This window comes from Hippocampus comes, unplaced genomic scaffold (assembly GCF_001891065.2).
Source record: "Hippocampus comes isolate QL1 unplaced genomic scaffold, H_comes_QL1_v1.1 scaffold556, whole genome shotgun sequence".
NCBI classification, from domain to species: domain Eukaryota; kingdom Metazoa; phylum Chordata; class Actinopteri; order Syngnathiformes; family Syngnathidae; genus Hippocampus; species Hippocampus comes.
The window spans coordinates 26,268-46,509 of NW_017806219.1; the positions used below are offsets into that span (position 1 = coordinate 26,268).

At 45.2% G+C, this 20,242-nt stretch overlaps 3 protein-coding genes and 1 long non-coding RNA gene across 7 annotated transcripts in view; 1 reads left to right on the plus strand and 3 right to left on the minus strand.

Moving 5' to 3' along the window:
• Window positions 1-5,938, minus strand: part of pih1d1 (PIH1 domain containing 1) — a 24,102-nt gene extending 18,164 nt beyond the window's left edge. Inside the window, exon 1 of the mRNA XM_019855951.1 lies at window positions 5,924-5,938. The gene's annotated coding sequence lies outside the window, so the exon portion shown is untranslated. The remainder of the gene's footprint in view (window positions 1-5,923) is intronic.
• The window catches only part of cpt1a2b (carnitine palmitoyltransferase 1A2b), a 15,967-nt gene extending 1,598 nt beyond the window's left edge, over window positions 1-14,369 (minus strand). The window contains exons 1-15 of one of the 2 annotated variants that reach the window (XM_019855946.1): window positions 14,187-14,369; window positions 12,161-12,303; window positions 8,283-8,422; window positions 6,891-7,068; window positions 6,638-6,739; window positions 6,419-6,556; window positions 6,033-6,110; window positions 5,392-5,499; window positions 5,012-5,099; window positions 4,642-4,837; window positions 3,181-3,369; window positions 2,983-3,088; window positions 2,231-2,347; window positions 730-894; window positions 332-460 (exon numbers count right to left, since the gene is read on the minus strand). In XM_019855946.1, the coding sequence (XP_019711505.1) occupies window positions 332-460; window positions 730-894; window positions 2,231-2,347; window positions 2,983-3,088; window positions 3,181-3,369; window positions 4,642-4,837; window positions 5,012-5,099; window positions 5,392-5,499; window positions 6,033-6,110; window positions 6,419-6,556; window positions 6,638-6,739; window positions 6,891-7,068; window positions 8,283-8,422; window positions 12,161-12,301 (1,875 nt within the window). In that variant the 5' untranslated portion in view covers window positions 12,302-12,303; window positions 14,187-14,369. Of the gene's footprint in view, window positions 1-331; window positions 461-729; window positions 895-2,230; window positions 2,348-2,982; window positions 3,089-3,180; window positions 3,370-4,641; window positions 4,838-5,011; window positions 5,100-5,391; window positions 5,500-6,032; window positions 6,111-6,418; window positions 6,557-6,637; window positions 6,740-6,890; window positions 7,069-8,282; window positions 8,423-9,000; window positions 9,144-10,925; window positions 11,109-12,160; window positions 12,304-14,186 lie in introns of those variants that run through there. The other variant, XM_019855945.1, reaches the window with a different exon arrangement.
• Window positions 14,370-15,952: 1,583 nt separating this feature from the next.
• On the plus strand, window positions 15,953-16,960 carry LOC109506924 (uncharacterized). The gene is made up of 2 exons (XR_002166376.1): window positions 15,953-16,070; window positions 16,134-16,960. It is a non-coding gene; the product is annotated as an uncharacterized LOC109506924 (long non-coding RNA).
• A 1,643-nt stretch (window positions 16,961-18,603) lies between these two features.
• The window catches only part of LOC109506921 (serine/threonine-protein kinase BRSK2-like), a 12,244-nt gene continuing 10,605 nt past the window's right edge, over window positions 18,604-20,242 (minus strand). For 2 of the 3 annotated variants that reach the window (XM_019855968.1, XM_019855970.1), the window contains exons 18-20: window positions 19,838-19,946; window positions 19,151-19,240; window positions 18,604-19,055 (exon numbers count right to left, since the gene is read on the minus strand). In XM_019855968.1, the coding sequence (XP_019711527.1) occupies window positions 18,850-19,055; window positions 19,151-19,240; window positions 19,838-19,946 (405 nt within the window). In that variant the 3' untranslated portion in view covers window positions 18,604-18,849. Of the gene's footprint in view, window positions 19,056-19,122; window positions 19,241-19,837; window positions 19,947-20,242 lie in introns of all 3 variants that reach the window. The other variant, XM_019855969.1, reaches the window with a different exon arrangement.

Here is a 20,242-nt window from a genome sequence, read left to right on the forward strand (position 1 = left end):
GCCGTCTTCGGGCAGGAGGCCAGCCAGCCAATCGCAGAGCACACATAAACCGACAACCATCCACGCTCACACTCACACCTCGGGACAATTTAAGTGTTCCATTAGCATGTCGCGCATGCTTTGGGAAAAAGGGGAGGAAACGGTGCACCCGGAAAAAACCCACGCAGGCACGGGGAGAACCTGCAAGCTCCACAGAGGAAGGCCGCAGCCGGAATAGGAATAATGTCCTGCATTTTCAGTGAAGACAGCAACCCGACTTTGGATTGTCGATCAAACTTATTATTGTCCCGTTTCATTTTGAAGTGAGAAGAAAGCAAAATTGAAGAGCTACCTCTCCACTCTCCAAAGCTTTGACAAAGGCACTGCTTTCGTTGGAGCAGGATCGCACCGTCTCCGTCCGCCCTTCCCTGAAGAGACGGGTCATGGACGCCTCATAAGTCAGACAGAAGCCGCCACGATCCTGAGGAATGCAATCAAATTGAACAATGACTTGCTTTTCCTGTAATCGCTGCCCCGCTTAGTCGATCGCGATGGAGGTATTGGGCACCCCCCCTGATGTCGAGAGTTTCCATCAGAACATAAGCAAAACTTGTGTCGGTTTGATTTTCTTTCTCACTGAAAGCGTGTTGGCTTCGTACAACCTTGCTGTTCAGAAGTAATCATATCCAGCTGCGGTTTTTTGAAACAGAACCAAAACAACAAGCTACAGACCACAGAAATGCGCCTTACCCTGTAGTAGGCCAACTGCAATGCAATCTGAATGAATGCGTCGGGGCTGACCCGAAGCTTCTTAATTTGGCCTTTTCCAAAGTCTCTGAAGGGGAAGACGTGGCAGTCCACGTCGTCAGCCAAAGCCTGGGCAACGGCAAGTGAGCGGCACACTTGAGCTTGAACCTGCGAGGACGACAGAGAAGAGAAAGAGACACTTGATCAAAGCCTGTCATTTTTTGGGCCTTTTATTGGCACGAATCAAGTTTCCGACGGCAGTACGTTGGCTCCGCTCTGAGATTTTGCCTCGCTCCATCCCCTCTCAGCCTCCGCTTAGTTCTCACTACACCTAATAGCGTCTGGTCCACAGACCTGAGATTTGAAAACAAACAATAAGATCTCAAAAGCACTCTCAAATGAGCCAGCGAAGGGATGCCAGAGTGGGAGTTGGGTGCTCTCTCTTACGAGGACCAGTCAAAAGGCGAGCGGCGGCATTCTGAACCAACTGGAGACACGCCACGGAGGATTGGCTGACTCCAAAGTCAAGTGCCTTGCAGTCATCCAGCCGAGATGCGACGAAGGCATGAATGGCTGTTTTAAAGAGCTCTTGAGAAAGGAGAGGCAACAGAATAACCTTTTTTTCCTTCTTTTTTTTTTTGAAACGAGAGAAAGGAGGAATTGTTTTCCATTGTTGTTTCGTCACACTCAGGAGATCACAGGAACTTTCACTTTCAGTATGACCCACTCCATTTCAGCACTCAGACAGCGCCAACACCAGTACTTAGCAGATGATTAAATTTTGACTTTTTATTTGGTCTCCCACAGAAGAAACTTGTCTCGGAGGACATGCCCTGATAGGGTGGGAGAGCGAACAAGAAACAAGATTTATTTACAGTCCCCAGCTTGACCTTTGAAGCCACCGTCTAACTCGTGCACTGCAAGCAATTTTGTATTCAAACACCTTTTATAAGATCCGTTCAACTGCCTTCGTGTTTTTTGCCTACTCCGTCACACTTAGCTGAAGACGAATGATCGGTGTGTGTTTATGTGTATATAAAAGCCAATAAAACAATGACTTGCGCCTTTTCATGATGAAGCTTAACTTGGATCACGATACGATTTAAAGTCTTAAATTAAGCCAAGATGGGCTGCGAAGCGGAGCAGGGGTTCGCACGCGTGTCATTCACAGTTGAGAGTCGCCGCTGCGTTTTTATACCGCTAAGTCAAGTGATGAAACAGTACAAAGCACTTAAGACAGATGCGCGGGACTCTTCTTCACCCGTGAACTTTGGATAACATGAACGTGTCCATACGAAAGCAGCGCAAGCTTGTCCCAACACATCAGCAAATGGAATGAAAACATTCAGGTATGTACGATTGGATCACAAGTGCGCACCTGGTGGTGGGGTCTGTCGAGACATGAGTGATGAGTGGGTGAGGAGGGGAAAGGCATTGGAAGGTTTTGAGTCGGGGTAGGATGGCACACGATACAGAGCGATTGCACAGGAATGAAAAGTCACACCTCTGGCGAGATGTCCCAGATCAGCCTCTGGGGGGGAGGCAATGAGCGGTCCACTTCACCTTTGCAGTGTCCGTCCTCGGTGTATCCCAAATGGAAAGCGTCAGTGGCTAGTGTGTACTGAAAAGAAGCATATGTAAATGTTTAGGGTAAAGATGTTAAACCCAAGGCCCCGGGGCCGGATCCGGCCCGCCACCTCATCTTATGCGGCCCCGGGAAGCAAATCGTGCGTGTCAACTTGCATGATCCTTGCTAAAATCTGTGCCGAAATGTCAAATTGCCAGGTGTAGTCAATAACGTTGAGATTTTGCAATCATTTGCTTTGTGGAGTTTGCATGTTGTTCCCGTGCCTGCGTGGATTTTCTCCGGGTACTCCGGTTTCCTCCCACGTTCCAAAAACATGCACGTTGCACGGCAGGCTGACTGAACACTCCAAATTGTCCCTCGGTGTGAGCGCAGATGGTTGTTCGTCTATGTGTGCCCAGCGATTGGCCGGCAACCCGTTCGCGGCGAACCCCGCCTACTGCCCGAAGACGGCTGGGGGAGGAGGCTCCGGCATGCTCGCGACCCTCGTGAGGAGAAGCCGATTTTAAAAACCGATGGATGGATGGATGCTAATGGGAGCGGTGGCGAAAACATGTTCGTGCGATGAGACAGCCATTGATATGACATCGTTATTTTCAATCTTTTTTCTTGACCACGGCCAACCAAAAGTCTTCAGCCATTCACTCGACATCGGAGTGGAATGCGCGCACCTCCCAAAGGTGAGCCACAGTTGGCGCATCAGCCCAGGAGTGCTCAGCGTTCAGTCCATTCTTCCCATTCTTGTATATCACGACTGAAAATGATTTGTCGTACCACCTGGAGGAAAAATTGAACCCGCACGTCAAAAGATAAATGTGTTGCTGAGGATAATTCACGAGTGGCCTTCATTTCTTCCGTTTCATCCTCACCTGTCGTAACATTTGCCGTGAAGCAGCGACTTGGCATACCGATCCAAATTGCCTGCCGGGTCGTTTCCCCTCATGCCTTGCTCTTCATCATCCAAGGTCACGAAGAAGGCCGCCTTCTCGATGGCGTCCAAAGATCGCTTGTTGACGCCGGAGCTGAAGTGCAGCTTTCTCATCTGAGACCAAGGAATCCTGCCAATAGATTGGAGCACATGACCAGAGAGAAATTTCGCTGACCTACGACTATTATTGGATGGGGGAAGCAAATGGATATGCATGTGCTAGTGTGGGTGGATGGTTGTGAAAAGAGGAATACAATTTATCTTCAAAACACCGTGGTGAAAAAAGAAGGAAAAAAAAAAGGCTTCCACTTTGTGCTCTATGGCTGAATTGAAGACATCACAAGACTGATCCTCAAGTAAAGGTCACCTAAGTACAGTTTTTTGTTTTTTTTGGTTCCGAATGTGGATTTGGCTGCAACACCTTCAACAGAAAGCTGATGAAATGACATTGACAAAACCAACAAAATGTGATTGCTTTCTTGATCGATTTCAGCGTGTTTCAAAAATTTGACAAATGTGGCCCTTCCATCCTTTTATTTTTACGTCTGCGGCCCTCAAACAAGAAAGTTTGGACACCCCCGCCGTAGATCGTTATTGATGCTCGAAATTTGGTACACAATCGGGGTTTAGCTTATGAAATAAGGAACATGTGAGCAGACAGCGATCTGCATGTTTACAGGCAATTTTGGCTTCCGCGTGAAAAGCTCCAGTAGAACTTTCACCGGTCCTTTTATCTTAAATTTGTTCCTGTATTACTTTACGATAAAGTCCACAGCTGTGGAGCCATTTTCTGCCAGATGTCGGAGAAGGCCGAGCCTCCTCCTACATGATTCCTGCTGCCCCACACAGGGGAGGTGTCTCCGCCTAGCGCACGTGACGATGTGCGAGCCCACAGTCTTGACAGAATTCAACAAATATGCGTCGCAAGGGTGTCATTGGGAAAGGAAACCAAGTCCAAGCATACAAAAAGTCGTAGCAAAATAACAGCGTAGCTCAAGCCATGGATGTCATGAGATGCACATGAACAAAAAATGATTGCCACTTTTAGCTCTTGCACATTTTTCACTTCATCAACAACTTTGTTTGGGGTACTGTTTTCGGCAAATCGAGGGGGCAGTTTCGCTCAAGGCCAATTTTTTTGCAGGTCACTGAGTTGGACGCAGTCGGTGGGCGGCCCTCATGTTTCACTGTAAGCTAGCGCTATCGGAGTGAATAATTTGTCATGTCTGTTAAAGATCGCACATACTGTAGCCAAAATAACGACACTTGGGTGCATCAATCACTTTCAGATAGGGAAAATGAAACAAACATTGGTCTTTGAAGTTCGTTCTTAAGCTTGACTGGGAAAACTCGCATCATGTGAATCTGTAAATGGTGTGCAACCGTGGCCGATTATTTCTACCTGTCTCCAGCGGTAAGCGCTCCTAGTTTGTCTTCTCCAGGTTGTGGAGGTGAAGGGTCATCCAGGATCTTCTGAATCTGGGACTCAATCTCCCTGGGAGAGAGCAGACGGCCAGCCCGGTACACCCACAAGCGGAAATAACGCCCCTTGTGGTACACAGCAACAAATTCGCTATCCAGCCAGTGTTGAAGAACATCTGTGAAGAGGATTGTTCAAGTTAAAACTCATTCTTGAGGATGTGACTTTATTGTTCATTCTGTATGTTCAAAAAAAAAAAAAAAAAAATGCAAAGCAGACCAGTTAAAAGACCTGCGTCAGACAGTCACCGTGCTCTCGTGCGCGCATTTGGATGCGTGTGTACATGCGTTACCAGTCTCAACTCCCGGAGTACGTGTTGTGTTGAACATCCTCTCAGTCTGGGCAGCACACAAAGGGATGACAGTACCTGGAACACGGCTCTAATTCATGGAGACAAAAACTCGTTTATTAAACTGTCGGGGTTGTGTTTGCCAACACAAACATGTTGCGTATTCTGCTTCTCGACATCATTTTTCTTTCTATCACAGAAGAAAAAAAGAGAAACTCTCTGGAGGTCAGAAATGACATATGAGCAGATTGCAAATGCGGGCCACTTCCTTCACTCACAGGCAGGTAGAGATTGAATTAGATTACTGACGAAAAAGTTGGAAGCCAAATATCCCTCACTTTTTGTGAGTAGTGCATCTGATTTTATCTCCACAAACTCCATACCGGTTTGAGTTCCTCTCGGTTGACCTTGCGGCGGTAAAGGAGCATCGCAGTAATTGTGTTGCCTGCCCTTGCAGCTTGCATAGAAGTCGGGGTCACATACAGGAAGTCCTATCAAGTACAAGCACAAAGCGGAAACTTGTAGACCACAACCGGAAATAATTTGTCATACCCAGAGGTGAAATCAAAGAGGAAACACTCGTGGGTTTCTCATTTTTCATGCGAGGTGGTAGAATGTGGAAAAGAGGGGAAATACAAATGAGATTGTTTCCATAAAACGATCAAAAAAGACCATTTCCTCTTTTGGTAAAATGAAACTTTGGTCATAAGAAACCGGCAAAATTGCCTGACAAATTTCGGATGTGTCTCACAGGGGCAAATCTCAGTATTTTGATGTCCCATTTCTGCTGACAGTGCAGACTTTTACGGTATTGTGTTTTTGTTTGTTTGTTTTGTTTCAACAGTACACAAGCTGACTCAAGAAGGAAACGCAGAGTGTTAAGGTGGAACTGATTGCCTCAAGATGTGGCTTGACATTCCATTCAAAAGAAAAAAAAAAAAAAAATGACCCAAGCACTCATATTGCACATTTGCAAAGAACTGGCTCCCCCTGGTTTTCCAGCAAAAAAACTGCAGCCGGTTACCATGCCATAGTAGTTACTGTTGACCATGATCGGGCCTCGGCTTCGAAGGTAAATGTATTCCTCCCACCAGTCACTCACCTGGAAGGAAAACAGACAACGAAAGTTTCAGTTGGACTTTTTCCGGTGACAATAAGGTAAATCCTCACCGCCGTTCCTCTGAATATATAAAGACGATACAGTCAAGAAAATTCCACGCACACGTTGGCTCAGGAGCACGCTCTGAAACCATTAGTGCTTCCATGCCATTAAAAAAAAAAAAAAAAAAAAAAAGGTTTTGCTTTTTTTCTGAGCAGGCAACAGTATGTGAAAAGGGGCGTGTCAGATGTCAAATGGAGTAAGTGTGAAAACATTTCAGTCTTTTTGTGAGTGATCGGCTCGTTACCTACATAGTTCGTTGCCCAGAGAGCTTTAAGCTTTAAGTAACGTTGGAGTCGATTTCCAAGGTTGCATTCAAAGTCAGAGGCCAGTCGTGTCATCCGCTTGAATTCAGAATCTGCCAACAGAGGGCGCGCTGACTCCAAGTACTGAGAACGGGAGCAATCGATGCTGTTGTGTCACACAAATCGACATGAGCACTGCGAATGAAGATGTGTACACACACACACCCTGCTCAGTGTGTCCTTGATGGCAGGAACAGGCAGATGAGGTAACGACGTTTGGTAGCTGTAGAGTAGCGGCTTCCTGCTAGACAATAGCCTCAATAGAGTCTAAAAAAAGAAAGTGACAAGACAGATTTGGAACGGTTTCCGGCACAATCGGGAAGGAAAACGCAGGATGAGTCACTTTTGAGTGCGCGGGCAACGAAATACGGTCGCCACAAGGGGGCGGACGTATTGCCGAGTAGGAGGGAGGGCTTACCACCCAGATTTTGGTGGTGTTGGAAACTCGACCGTGCTGCTCAAACATCCACCGGTGGTAGGAGAGAAGCAGCTTGAGGCAGAACCTGAGAGCGAGGATGAGGGACAGCCACAGCAGCGTGCTGAAAACCAGCGCCGAAAGCATCGTCTGGCCCTGAGCGCTGAGAGACACGTGGAGGCTGCGTGCAAGGGTGTGAAAGAGACAAATGGCGATCAGACCTTCAACTGAAACGGCACAAAATAGTTCAACGCTTTCATTTCTATCCCGCTGCAGGAAAACAAAGGTGAAAATGTGTAAAAAAATATTGGGGTGTGCATGTGCGTGTTATTAATATTTTTGTGTTAGGATGCTTAGGGTGCAGTGTGTTCAGTTTCACGCGACACGTACGCTACAAAAGTGCGACTGTTACCATAAGAGAGTATTGCATGTTTCCTATTGGCAGAGAGGTTCCAAATATTGTTGTGTCGTATATATTTTAAAACAAAGCATTTTGGTCTGCATCAAACATGACCATAATATTATTAGCAACGAGGCTGCCTATTGAAACAAGGTCAGCGGACTCCGGATGCGATTATGATGTTGGCGATATTTGGGAGAAACAGTTGACGTGCTGAAGTAATTTCCTAATGGATGCTATCAAAATGGAATGGGACAAGTGTGTGTGTGTGCGCGCGCGCGTGCATGTGACCATAATGCAAAGAGAAAGTCGGTTATACGGAGTCAGTCAAGAGACTGTTTGGGATGTCGGTCAGAGTTCAAGTGGTGGAAACACACCCACGCTGCTCGCTTGTGACTCAGCAGTTAAACGTGCAGAGAACTCGCATGGTTGTGGATGAGCGCTCCAACGTTGGGACCTGGCTGGATGCCAACAAAGGTGCGTCGTCGGACTGTCACTCAGGACTATTTTTAGAGTCCATTATTCTATCGATGATTCCATTGATTCAACAAATAATCCGATAAAATTGGACTGAGGTGTGTTACAAAACTAGTTTTGCCTCAATTATTGTTTACAGGACAATTATTCTTGTTGATTTGGTGTCGTTGAGTGATTAAAAAAAACAACAACAACAACGAAACAACGATGAAGCAATATCACGCAGGAGGGATCGATATGTCCTCGCCAACCTTTTTTGAAACTGATTGAGTTTCTGATTCGGTCATTGTTTTCCAAATTATAAGCAGATGTTTGCCAATGTTTTCTTTGGATGCAATTCAAAAGATTATCAGTCTGGTTCCACAAAGGACTCCAGAAATCAGAGAATAATTACTGTTGAGAGTCTGAAGTCGAGGATTTGGACAATTTGAAGTGAAACCGTGGCTATGGATCTCTTCACCTTTATGTATGCGTATGCGTGTGTGTGCATGCGTGCGTGCGTGCGTGCGTATGTCAACCTGAGGGGAAGGTGTTGCTGTATCTTGGCAATGAGGCCCATGCTGGGATCAGAGCGCGTGTACATGGTAGCCAAGATGGCAATGACGACAAAGAGCCAGGAGGAAGGGCTTGCTGGATACATTCCTTTGATCACTCGGTTCTGCAGTTCAAACATTTTCAAGAAGACAGTCAGGGAAATAGAATTGTAGAACCACCTTGCAAAATGGATACACATCTCTCTGTGCACACATACGGTAAACGTGACCAAGCAATTTTGCCTCGAGAGGGTTACGTTCCATTTCCATCTGGTATGAATAAAACAATGAGTATGAACGTGATTGTAATCTATAGCGGCACCGTTTCATACTGGGAGCTGTCACGAATATGTGTTGCACATTTAACATGGACCCAAAAGAATCCAACTAAATATTAGAAAGAATCGAAACACCATGAGAGTATTCTCTCTGGGTCTCTAGTATTTTTTTTTTGCACGCAATATGCAACTCTTCAAATATTAGGAGTCAAGACATCACGTGTGCCAGCAAGCCTGAGTCTGTTCGGTAAACCGGATCTCAAATGCTTAACCACATACCCGCTCAACTAAATGGAAACATTTGTCACCGTTAGCACACGCGTGGCAAAAGAATATTCGTGACGATCAAAACATTGGCCCGTCAGGCTCTCCTGCATTTTAGTTTGACAACCACAACATTGATGGACAAGCTTTCTGTTACTCACTCTGATGCGGCTGACGCGCTTTTTCCACGATCGTACTCCAGACAGGTAGATTTGGTTGAGCGCCTGGTACGAGAGCTGCAGATCGATGCCCTCCGGTGTGATGGTGAACTGGAATGCCACGGCCTGGTGAGCCTCTGCCATGGCTGTTGGGCACACACCACAAAACACGCATTCATCCAACGTGCTTTTGCATTTTGGGATAAGGTGACAAAAACATTCTTACATTTAAAATTAACCTCGCAATGATGTTTATTAGACATGAAACAAACAGCGAGCGTTCCTACTTCAACTCTGAAAACATTCGGCCAGCTAATGAAAAGCGCCTCCTCCGCTTCAGGATGCGCCGCGTCCCGAAGTCGTTGACGAGCATCTTCCATTCTGTCGGCCTCCAACTCTGCCATGATTTTTCAGCCTTCACAGACAGCCGGATCGCTGTCAAGCTCTAGATACAGCTGGTCTTTTAAAACACAGCATGTATCATAGCGCCATGTCTGGGCCCAAATGTTATGATGCATTATCCATCAGTGTTTTTCTGTGGTCATGAATTATATATTGCAGTACTTGGGTGCAATTAGCCCAAGAACTGTGCTGTTGCCTAAGCATAAAACAAAGCGGTTCAATAACCTAAGGCTTAGGTTATACGTCCGAAGCAGTAGCAAGATGATGTGGGATGGCACCAATATTCTCAATGGAAACAAACACTGCTCAACATGGTGAAGAATCAACATCAGCTCCTCAATGGTTCAATGACTTGATGGTAACTGGAGCGCGGCCCTTTTACTAACTTTGTTTTAACACTCTAGACAATTGAAATACGATTGAAATTCTGTTGTTCTATGTTCGGAATTTCAAAAATGTTGAACGTATCGACAATGTTTCAATATTCTTGATAATCAAAATACCATGTTCGGTTTCTGCTCACCGTGTAAATGTTTCAAACATTTTTTTTAAACGGTGCGACATTTGTGATTTCGAATCACCATTTGGAAAAATAACATTGGCTCCGAATAGTTTCAATAAGTGCTTGCTGTCTAGGATAAGGAACCGATGCCATGCGGAGGTCAGAGCGTGCCTTGAGACAGGTGCAAGACCTGCCCCCCAAAAATAATAACTGATCTGCAACATTCTTCAATGATTAATCATCCATGAATTAATATCAAAGAAGCCATTAAAACAGTTTTGAAAAGATCCGTATTTCCTAATTTGGTATGGGCTATTATTTGGAAGAATCAGGTATTGAAACTGATCTTGAAGATGATCATCTTTGTGGGCGTGAAAAATGAACAGGTATGCACAGGGAAGGAGGGAAAAAGCTAAACAAATATTTTCAAGAATGTCAAGCATGTGTGAAAACCCCGCCATCTGCTCTAAGAACCGATTGTCCCCATTCTTATTTTTTAAAGACCGAAATGGGTGGGCGGCAAAAACGACGCGGTGACGTCACAGCAACGATCAGGGAACCGTCCGTCTCGTCCTGCGCGTGCCACATCAAGAATTACGAATCATAATTCCAATTAACGCTCACGCCTTCGTTGTGGTGTTGCGAAACGACTCAAGCACGACAACCCTCGGCGAAACTTGTTTTCATGTGGCTCTCCTCTCGAAAACCGGTTTTATTGCACCACGGGGCATCCTCATTCCCCTCTCCATCCCTCCACCACCCGCGTCCGGCGGTGGTGAACAGAAATCATAAACAAACGCCACATCAAGAAGGAGCCTTTGCACCCGCCAACGTGTGGCGTTCCCTCCCAGTTCATTTAGGAGAAATCGTGGAGCAGGCGGCACACAACAAGAGCCCCATTCACGTTCAGCACCATCTCCACCCGCGCGAAACACAACGCGTAATGGGCGCACGAATGCTCGAAGTCAAGCCCAACTGCACAAGTACCACGAGGAAATAGAATATGAATATGGTATAAATGTACCTGGAAATTGTTGGAAGGCGCTTGCTCGGCAGTATGAGTGTCAGAGAAGCTTCTGTCTGTGCTCCCTTCTCTTCTCTTCTCTTGGCGACGCGACACCGGCAGTGAAAGTGAGCGCTCTTGCTCTCGGCGAGAATTAGCCTAGCTTGCTAGCCTTGTGTCTTTCACCGCCGGGCGTCAAAGATCGTCAGTGTTGAAGAAGACCACCTCCTCCTCCTCTTCGCTATTGGCCACATCGGTCACATTGTTTCCGGTGAGCGTCGGCACTGAATGGCTATGGATAGTGCATTATTCACGACAATATTTAGGACGAATTGCGAAAAATGGCGCTTTGATATAAATAAAAAAAGACACATTACGGGAAAAGAAGAGGAGATAAAATACTGTATGTCAAATAACTAGGTACGCTACATCAGGGGTGGGCAACTCCGGTCCTCGGGGCCCCGCAATCCTGCATGTTTTTAAATGCTTCCCTCCTCCAACACACATGCTTGAAATGCCCGGGATTGTTATCGGGCTTCTGTCGAGCTTGCTGGTGATCTTATCACCTGAATCAGGTACAGTACGTTGGAGGAGGGAAACATCTAAAACATGCAGCGTAGCGGCCTTCGAGAACCAGTGTTGTCCACCTCTGGGCTACACTTTGACGGATGTTACACTGACAAGGAATTAAAGTGGAAAAACAAGGCAAATAATACGAGTTATAAATGACACCGCATGGTAAAAACAAAAATTAAAAGGACCTCAAAAACCTGTTGTCGTAGAAAAAGATTTAGTTTTGCTTTTGGGGAGGACTGGGGATCAATTTCAGTATCAGAAAAGCATCAATTAGCCACACATAATTCCATTGCTGTTTATTGTTTAACATTTCTCACAGGCATGTTTCCCCTCATTACAATCATTTTTAAAATAATTTATCCAACTAAATATTAGAAAGAATCGAAACACCATGAGAGTATTCTCTCTGGGTCTCTAGTATTTTTTTTTTCCACGCGATATGCAACTCTTCAAATATTAGGAGTCAAGACATCACGTGTGCCAGCAAGCCTGAGTCTGTTCGGTAAACCGGATCTCAAATGCTTAACCACATACCCGCTCAACTAAATGGAAACATTTGTCACCGTTAGCACACGCGTGGCAAAAGAATATTCGTGACGATCAAAACATTGGCCCGTCAGGCTCTCCTGCATTTTAGTTTGACAACCACAACATTGATGGACAAGCTTTCTGTTACTCACTCTGATGCGGCTGACGCGCTTTTTCCACGATCGTACTCCCGACAGGTAGATTTGGTTGAGCGCCTGGTACGAGAGCTGCAGATCGATGCCCTCCGGTGTGATGGTGAACTGGAATGCCACGGCCTGGTGAGCCTCTGCCATGGCTGTTGGGCACACACCACAAAACACGCATTCATCCAACGTGCTTTTGCATTTTGGGATAAGGTGACAAAAACATTCTTACATTTAAAATTAACCTCGCAATGATGTTTATAGACATGAAACAAACAGCTAGCGTTCCTACTTCAGCTCAGAAAACATTCGGTCAGCTAATGAAAAGCGCCTCCTCCGCTTCAGGATGCTATTAGACATGAAACAAACAGCGAGCGTTCCTACTTCAACTCTGAAAACATTCGGCCAGCTAATGAAAAGCGCCTCCTCCGCTTCAGGATGCGCCGCGTCCCGAAGTCGTTGACGAGCATCTTCCATTCTGTCGGCCTCCAACTCTGCCATGATTTTTCAGCCAATTTCGGCCTTCACAGACAGCCGGATCGCTGTCAAGCTCTAGATACAGCTGGTCTTTTAAAACACAGCATGTATCATAGCGCCATGTCTGGGCCCAAATGTTATGATGCATTATCCATCAGTGTTTTTCTGTGGTCATGAATTATATATTGCAGTACTTGGGTGCAATTAGCCCAAGAACTGTGCTGTTGCCTAAGCATAAAACAAAGCGGTTCAATAACCTAAGGCTTAGGTTATACGTCCGAAGCAGTAGCAAGATGATGTGGGATGGCACCAATATTCTCAATGGAAACAAACACTGCTCAACATGGTGAAGAATCAACATCAGCTCCTCAATGGTTCAATGACTTGATGGTAACTGGAGCGCGGCCCTTTTACTAACTTTGTTTTAACACTCTAGACAATTGAAATACGATTGAAATTCTGTTGTTCTATGTTCGGAATTTCAAAAATGTTGAACGTATCGACAATGTTTCAATATTCTTGATAATCAAAATACCATGTTCGGTCTCTGCTCACCGTGTAAATGTTTCAAACATTTTTTTTAAACGGTGCGACATTTGTGATTTCGAATCACCATTTGGAAAAATAACATTGGCTCCGAATAGTTTCAATAAGTGCTTGCTGTCTAGGATAAGGAACCGATGCCATGCGGAGGTCAGAGCGTGCCTTGAGACAGGTGCAAGACCTGCCCCCCAAAAATAATAACTGATCTGCAACATTCTTCAATGATTAATCATCCATGAATTAATATCAAAGAAGCCATTAAAACAGTTTTGAAAGGATCTGTATTTCCTAATTTGGTATGGGCTATTATTTGGAAGAATCAGGTATTGAAACTGATCTTGAAGATGATCATCTTTGTGGGCGTGAAAAATGAACAGGTATGCACAGGGAAGGAGGGAAAAAGCTAAACAAATATTTTCAAGAATGTCAAGCATGTGTGAAAACCCCGCCATCTGCTCTAAGAACCGATTGTCCCCATTCTTATTTTTTAAAGACCGAAATGGGTGGGCGGCAAAAACGACGCGGTGACGTCACAGCAACGATCAGGGAACCGTCCGTCTCGTCCTGCGCGTGCCACATCAAGAATTACGAATCATAATTCCAATTAACGCTCACGCCTTCGTTGTGGTGTTGCGAAACGACTCAAGCACGACAACCCTCGGCGAAACTTGTTTTCATGTGGCTCTCCTCTCGAAAACCGGTTTTATTGCACCACAGGGCATCCTCATTCCCCTCTCCATCCCTCCACCACCCGCGTCCGGCGGTGGTGAACAGAAATCATAAACAAACGCCACATCAAGAAGGAGCCTTTGCACCCGCCAACGTGTGGCGTTCCCTCCCAGTTCATTTAGGAGAAATCGTGGAGCAGGCGGCACACAACAAGAGCCCCATTCACGTTCAGCACCATCTCCACCCGCGCGAAACACAACGCGTAATGGGCGCACGAATGCTCGAAGTCAAGCCCAACTGCACAAGTACCACGAGGAAATAGAATATGAATATGGTATAAATGTACCTGGAAATTGTTGGAAGGCGCTTGCTCGGCAGTATGAGTGTCAGAGAAGCTTCTGTCTGTGCTCCCTTCTCTTCTCTTCTCTTGGCGACGCGACACCGGCAGTGAAAGTGAGCGCTCTTGCTCTCGGCGAGAATTAGCCTAGCTTGCTAGCCTTGTGTCTTTCACCGCCGGGCGTCAAAGATCGTCAGTGTTGAAGAAGACCACCTCCTCCTCCTCTTCGCTATTGGCCACATCGGTCACATTGTTTCCGGTGAGCGTCGGCACTGAATGGCTATGGATAGTGCATTATTCACGACAATATTTAGGACGAATTGCGAAAAATGGCGCTTTGATATAAATAAAAAAAGACACATTACGGGAAAAGAAGAGGAGATAAAATACTGTATGTCAAATAACTAGGTACGCTACATCAGGGGTGGGCAACTCCGGTCCTCGGGGCCCCGCAATCCTGCATGTTTTTAAATGCTTCCCTCCTCCAACACACATGCTTGAAATGCCCGGGATTGTTATCGGGCTTCTGTCGAGCTTGCTGGTGATCTTATCACCTGAATCAGGTACAGTACGTTGGAGGAGGGAAACATCTAAAACATGCAGCGTAGCGGCCTTCGAGAACCAGTGTTGTCCACCTCTGGGCTACACTTTGACGGATGTTACACTGACAAGGAATTAAAGTGGAAAAACAAGGCAAATAATACGAGTTATAAATGACACCGCATGGTAAAAACAAAAATTAAAAGGACCTCAAAAACCTGTTGTCGTAGAAAAAGATTTAGTTTTGCTTTTGGGGAGGACTGGGGATCAATTTCAGTATCAGAAAAGCATCAATTAGCCACACATAATTCCATTGCTGTTTATTGTTTAACATTTCTCACAGGCATGTTTCCCCTCATTACAATCATTTTTAAAATAATTTATCGTTTGTTTTCGCTTGAGTAGTTTGAGTGGAGGGTGAGAGGTGGAGTTCCGTTTGGTGCGCTTGATTGATTGGAGTGGTCCAGATGCAGGTGAAAGTGGAAAAATGACACACCAGGAAAATGAGGGAAAGCGTTTTATGGCGATTACAGTGTCGATAAAAGACAACGAACGCTACATGGGAACAGATGGCATACAATGGAGACAGACAAAAGGCATATAGGGTGCATGTGCGTTGAAGTAATGAGTGTCAAATGTATACAAAGACAAGGGGGGTTGGTGATTAAATGACAGGGAGTGGGGCGGGGTGGCTGCGACATATATACCGCTATACATGTAAAGACCGGTGAGGATGGATTGTTGTTTTCAATCGTAGCAGTGCATTCTAAGTTTGTTCAAGGCAGCTTGAAGTGCAGCGGCCCTTTGTGGCTTTTCTGGTTTCATCGCTTTATCCAAAAACTTTCCTCGCAGAGAAAAAAAAAAACAAGCAACTTGAACCCTATGTGTTGAAGTGCTATCTCTCAATGATCTTTTTTACCTCCAAACACTTGTGACACTCTTGACGTTTGAACAGGGTGGGCCGCACTTTTCAAGGCCTATCTCTCTGTTAAGGAGGATGAAAATAAAGGAGAACCTCAGATGAGAAAAAGAGAAAGTGATAGAATGTTGAAGTAAACTTCAACACTGTATCTTTTATATCACTGGAACATTTTGGGTTTTGGAAAAACCCAAAAAGTACATCTGTTTCCCCCTTCTTGTCGGAAAACGATAACACTTAAGTTGACTATGTTTGCGTTCTCATTTGCAAGACCTACCAAAACCGCAGAGAGAGAAAGTAGACAAAAAGACTTTTCGGTGCACGACAACAATTAAACACAAGCTCATTTGCAGGTCAGTGAAACATTGTTTCAAGTCAAGAAACATAAGAATGGTCTTTTTTTGGTGTGTGTGGTCACATTGTGGCACAGCGAGGTGAGGCTGTTCTCACAACAGTCGCCAGACTTTGTGTGTGTGGACACATTGTGGCACAGCGAGCCACACAGCATTGCCAGCAGCGAGGTGAGGCTGTTCTCACAACAGTCGCCAGAGTGCCGCTTTCAGCTCAACATCAACATGCAGTGATGGCATGGACTCATTTTATCCATCATTGGATTGAAACCATTTCAAGCATGACGTCAATTGATATTTTTTGAGAGGGGGGGGTGACCAAAAAACCGCTGCCATACTTTGCTACTGGAGCCACAAATTGTGTTTAATTTTTGAAATGGAGTGCCTGTGATTTGAACAGCGTTCCATGCATGATGGCGCTCATATTCTTCCATTCCAGAAACATACACTAGCTCGTGTTCCCTTTTAACAAGCGTGTCCAAGACAGTGACAGACACAAAAACAAACTACAAGTCTGAGCTTCTCTTTTGCTGTGTTGGAATGGGAATTTTATCTTTGGAGGTGTAAGTCGTTTGGAGTAACAACATCAGAAGAAATGGGCAGAATGTGGGTTCAATATAAACACGTCATGATAACGACCCAGGAGGGTGTTTTTTGCAGCATTAATTTCACAAGATTAAAAGCTTTTGTGGTGAGTAAACGATAAATGATAAATACATCGTTGAAAAATAAATATTTAAATGATAAACATTCATATCGACAGTGCCTACTTTGCTGGTGGCATGAATACACGGAAAACAAAACAGTCAACATCCCAAAAAAAGAAAACAATCATTAGGCGGCTTGAATTTTCGATTGCCTTTCCCCCTCCAGGCAATTTCTGTGCAGCGTTTGTACAACGACAGAGGTCACAATCAATGTGTTTCACATTTGCACATTCTGTCTTTTGCCCTTTGCGAGCAATACATTGTTTGTCTTCTGCTGTCCAGAATTGTATGATTCAAAAAAAAAAGAAAGAAATGGGTGTTTTTGGATGACTTTTTGATTTTTTTTCTCATGATTCTGCAGATGAATGTTGGATGATAAAGGTGAAGGTTTCTTTTTTTTTTCTTTATAACAAGTACTTCTGGTCTACTAATACTTTTCAATCCTGATTGTAAGCAATAACTGCCCAAATTCATCTGAAGTCTAATTCTCCTTATTTTTTTTGGGGGGGGGAGTCAGTGGGGGGGTGTAATATTGCAGTAAATAATGTAACCATGAGCAACATAAAGAAATATCGTAACATGCCATCAGGGAGTGTCCTAAAATAAAATGCAGAGGAGTCAAAATAATGCTGCAGTCACTGTTGGAGCACGATAGAATCCAACACCTTGGGCTCAATTTTCGAAGACGACGTATGCGGAAATGCTGGTCTAACCTGATTTTGGTGCAGGCGAAAGGTTCGCTGTGCCTGTTTGCTAATTTGACGAACAGCTCTTGCTGGGCTTTTATTGCAAGGGTGTGTCCTTGAACATGTATGTTCCACATACAGCACATTTGACAATAAAGTTGTACTTGATACTTGACTTGATACTTGAACACAGGCCCGGCAGAATGACAATTTGGAAGCAGAAAGTTAATGGAAATGATAGACTTGCTCGGACCCCGTCTCCGAATGGAACAAGGACTGTGGATTTAGTCCACTGCCGAAATGACAAAAATACATAAAGGGCAGTGAAAAGTAAGTGAAATGATGTCACCTCTAACTAGGCAATCTTGTATTTGATGAACAAAGAATAAAACTAAATCGAGCGACTTTTGTCATCTATTGTCAAGTTGGTTGAAGACTCTTTCTGCTAGTCTCGGCCAATGGCCTATTGTGAGCCAATATGTGTTTTGTCGAACATCTAACAGTTTTTTTTTTCTTCAGAGAGAGACATGTGGGTGTGCATCATGAGTGGAAAATGGGGTGGTGGGGGGGGTCTAAATGGTGATCCACTATTTCTCCTCCGTTAAAGGCAATACGGTATCATAGCGTTGATCATTTTAATTCAGAAATAACAGTGAGACCTAATGACTCTCATACATTGGAGGACAAAATGCATCAGTGGGCCTTATTTTTATACTCCGGTATACATACGTATCTAGACGGTTACATTACACCCAACCCCGTCAGATTCTTCTTTTGTGATGTCTTTGTGTGTGTGTGTGTGTGTGTGTGTGTGTGTGTGTGTGTGCGCGCGCACAACTATTATTTCACTTTGCTTTTGCTAAAACACAGCATCCCTTTGCTGATCAATAAACCTCATTGAATTCAGACGCTTCCATTTCTGCCTCATTTCTCAAGAAACAACCTGCATTTTTTTTTTTTTGTTGTTGTTTTGTTTTTGCACATTTTAAATCGACATTCCATTTGATCATGTGACTCTTAACGTGAGCTGTAAGGTCATGTTGAAGGAGCATCGATGAAAACTGGAGCTGATGAATGGCAACGTCTCGAAGTGCTTCGTCCTTGGACGTCGATCGGAGGTTTGCAGCAAAGTGTGAACGATGTGAAGCATCCAATATATTAGTGAGCAGGTCGTGTGCTTTCTTCATTAGCGAGTGAAGGTGTTTTTCTTGTGAGATTTTCTGCTAAAGTGGGATTTTTTTTTTTAGGGGGGCGGGGTGGGGGTGGGAATCTTCCTTCCGACCTCTCCTCGCGGACTGGGAAAAGATCAGCTCTTCCGCACAGGATGGAGCAAAATCTGTTCCCTTTCCAGTCCGTCGCTCGGGACCGACGGGCGAGCAGCGAGGCAGAAAGAAGGAAAAGTGGATTGAAAGGATGCGGGTGGAATCAAGGACAGAGGAGACATCCGTCCTCTTGGGGATAGCATTCTTCTCAGGGGTGTGACTGTGTCCCATTGGTTGCGGAGAGAAGTCTGGTCTTTTCTTTCCCCGAGCCTTGCCTTTGGAGGATGCCGCCGCTTCCGCTCGCCGCATCCAGCGCGCGCTCCTTCTCGCACCTCTCGGATCCGCTTTCAGAACGCTTGGAATTCTGACGCGAAGGCGTGCCGGGCTGCCGCGAGGGTTTGCCGTTCTTCTCATCTGATGGGCGCAAGGTCAGATTTCAAAGAAAAGAGATGGGAGCGAGAAAATGGCCAGTCTTACATACAGCTGCTGAGTTTTGGGGCGCTACACACCAGCCAGTGCCTGCACAGAAGGCTGATCGTGAGTACTCAGGAGCTGAGCTTGAATGGTCTCCACCACCCTCTTGAATCTGCGACTCGGACCTGAAAAGGGAAATCGTTTCAGCGGGGGTGCAGACGAGAAAGAGAGAGACACACACGGGAGCGGATTTGGACTCCAGCTCTCTCCGACACCAAGAGAGCGATTGACCACCCATTCACTTGTAATCCCGAGGCAACATTTTGCAGAAGCACACGATCACAACAAACAGACACCACCTCCACCCCTCCTCGCATCTCCCCCTTTTCTGTTCCAAGTCAATCCCGCTCCATTTTTCTTCAGTGACATCAATATCTTGAAAGTCAGCGGGAGTGGAAATCACTCCTTTCATGGTTTCCATACCTGGGGACTTTGTTTTCACGCCCCGCCCTGCTCCTGGTGACTTTCCTGATCGCCCAAGGCCGTGATCAAAAATGAAATTCACCCCAACCCACGGGATGCCTCTGAAAGATGATGCTGTCTGCTTATACATTGCCAACCATTGCCGCTGTCAAGTTCCCCCCCGACCCCTTTCATTTATTTATTTATTTTTAATGCTTTACATCAGCCGTTCATGTGAGAAGTGTGTCGAAAGATGCTTTCAGGGATCAAGTATCTCATGCGTACTGTCGGTCTGCTCAACTCGAAATAGATGACGCTACCTGTTATGAGGGTGAAGGTGACGCTGTATATGCCCAGAGCTCTCCTGCCTTCCCTCTCCGCTCTCTCCCTTTCCAGCTCCTTGTCTCCCTCAGAGAAACCAATGTCGACCTGAAGGGGAAGACCCAGCACACCATTTACAGCAGAAGAAGACAACAACACGGTCGGATCTAAAAGACATCAAATAAAAACACGTTATTGAGAGACTTGTTTTTTGTTTTTTTTTTGATGATGGCATTCATTTTCTACTTTGCAGCACTTGATGGATAAGGGACCTTCTTCTGAAATAAACGATAAAGATTGTGGCTCACAAAGTGGCGACAGAACTCTGGAACGTCTCTTACAATCTGTCTGAGTCAATCGCAATCAGCTCTTTCAAAAAAAAAAATATATATATATATATATAT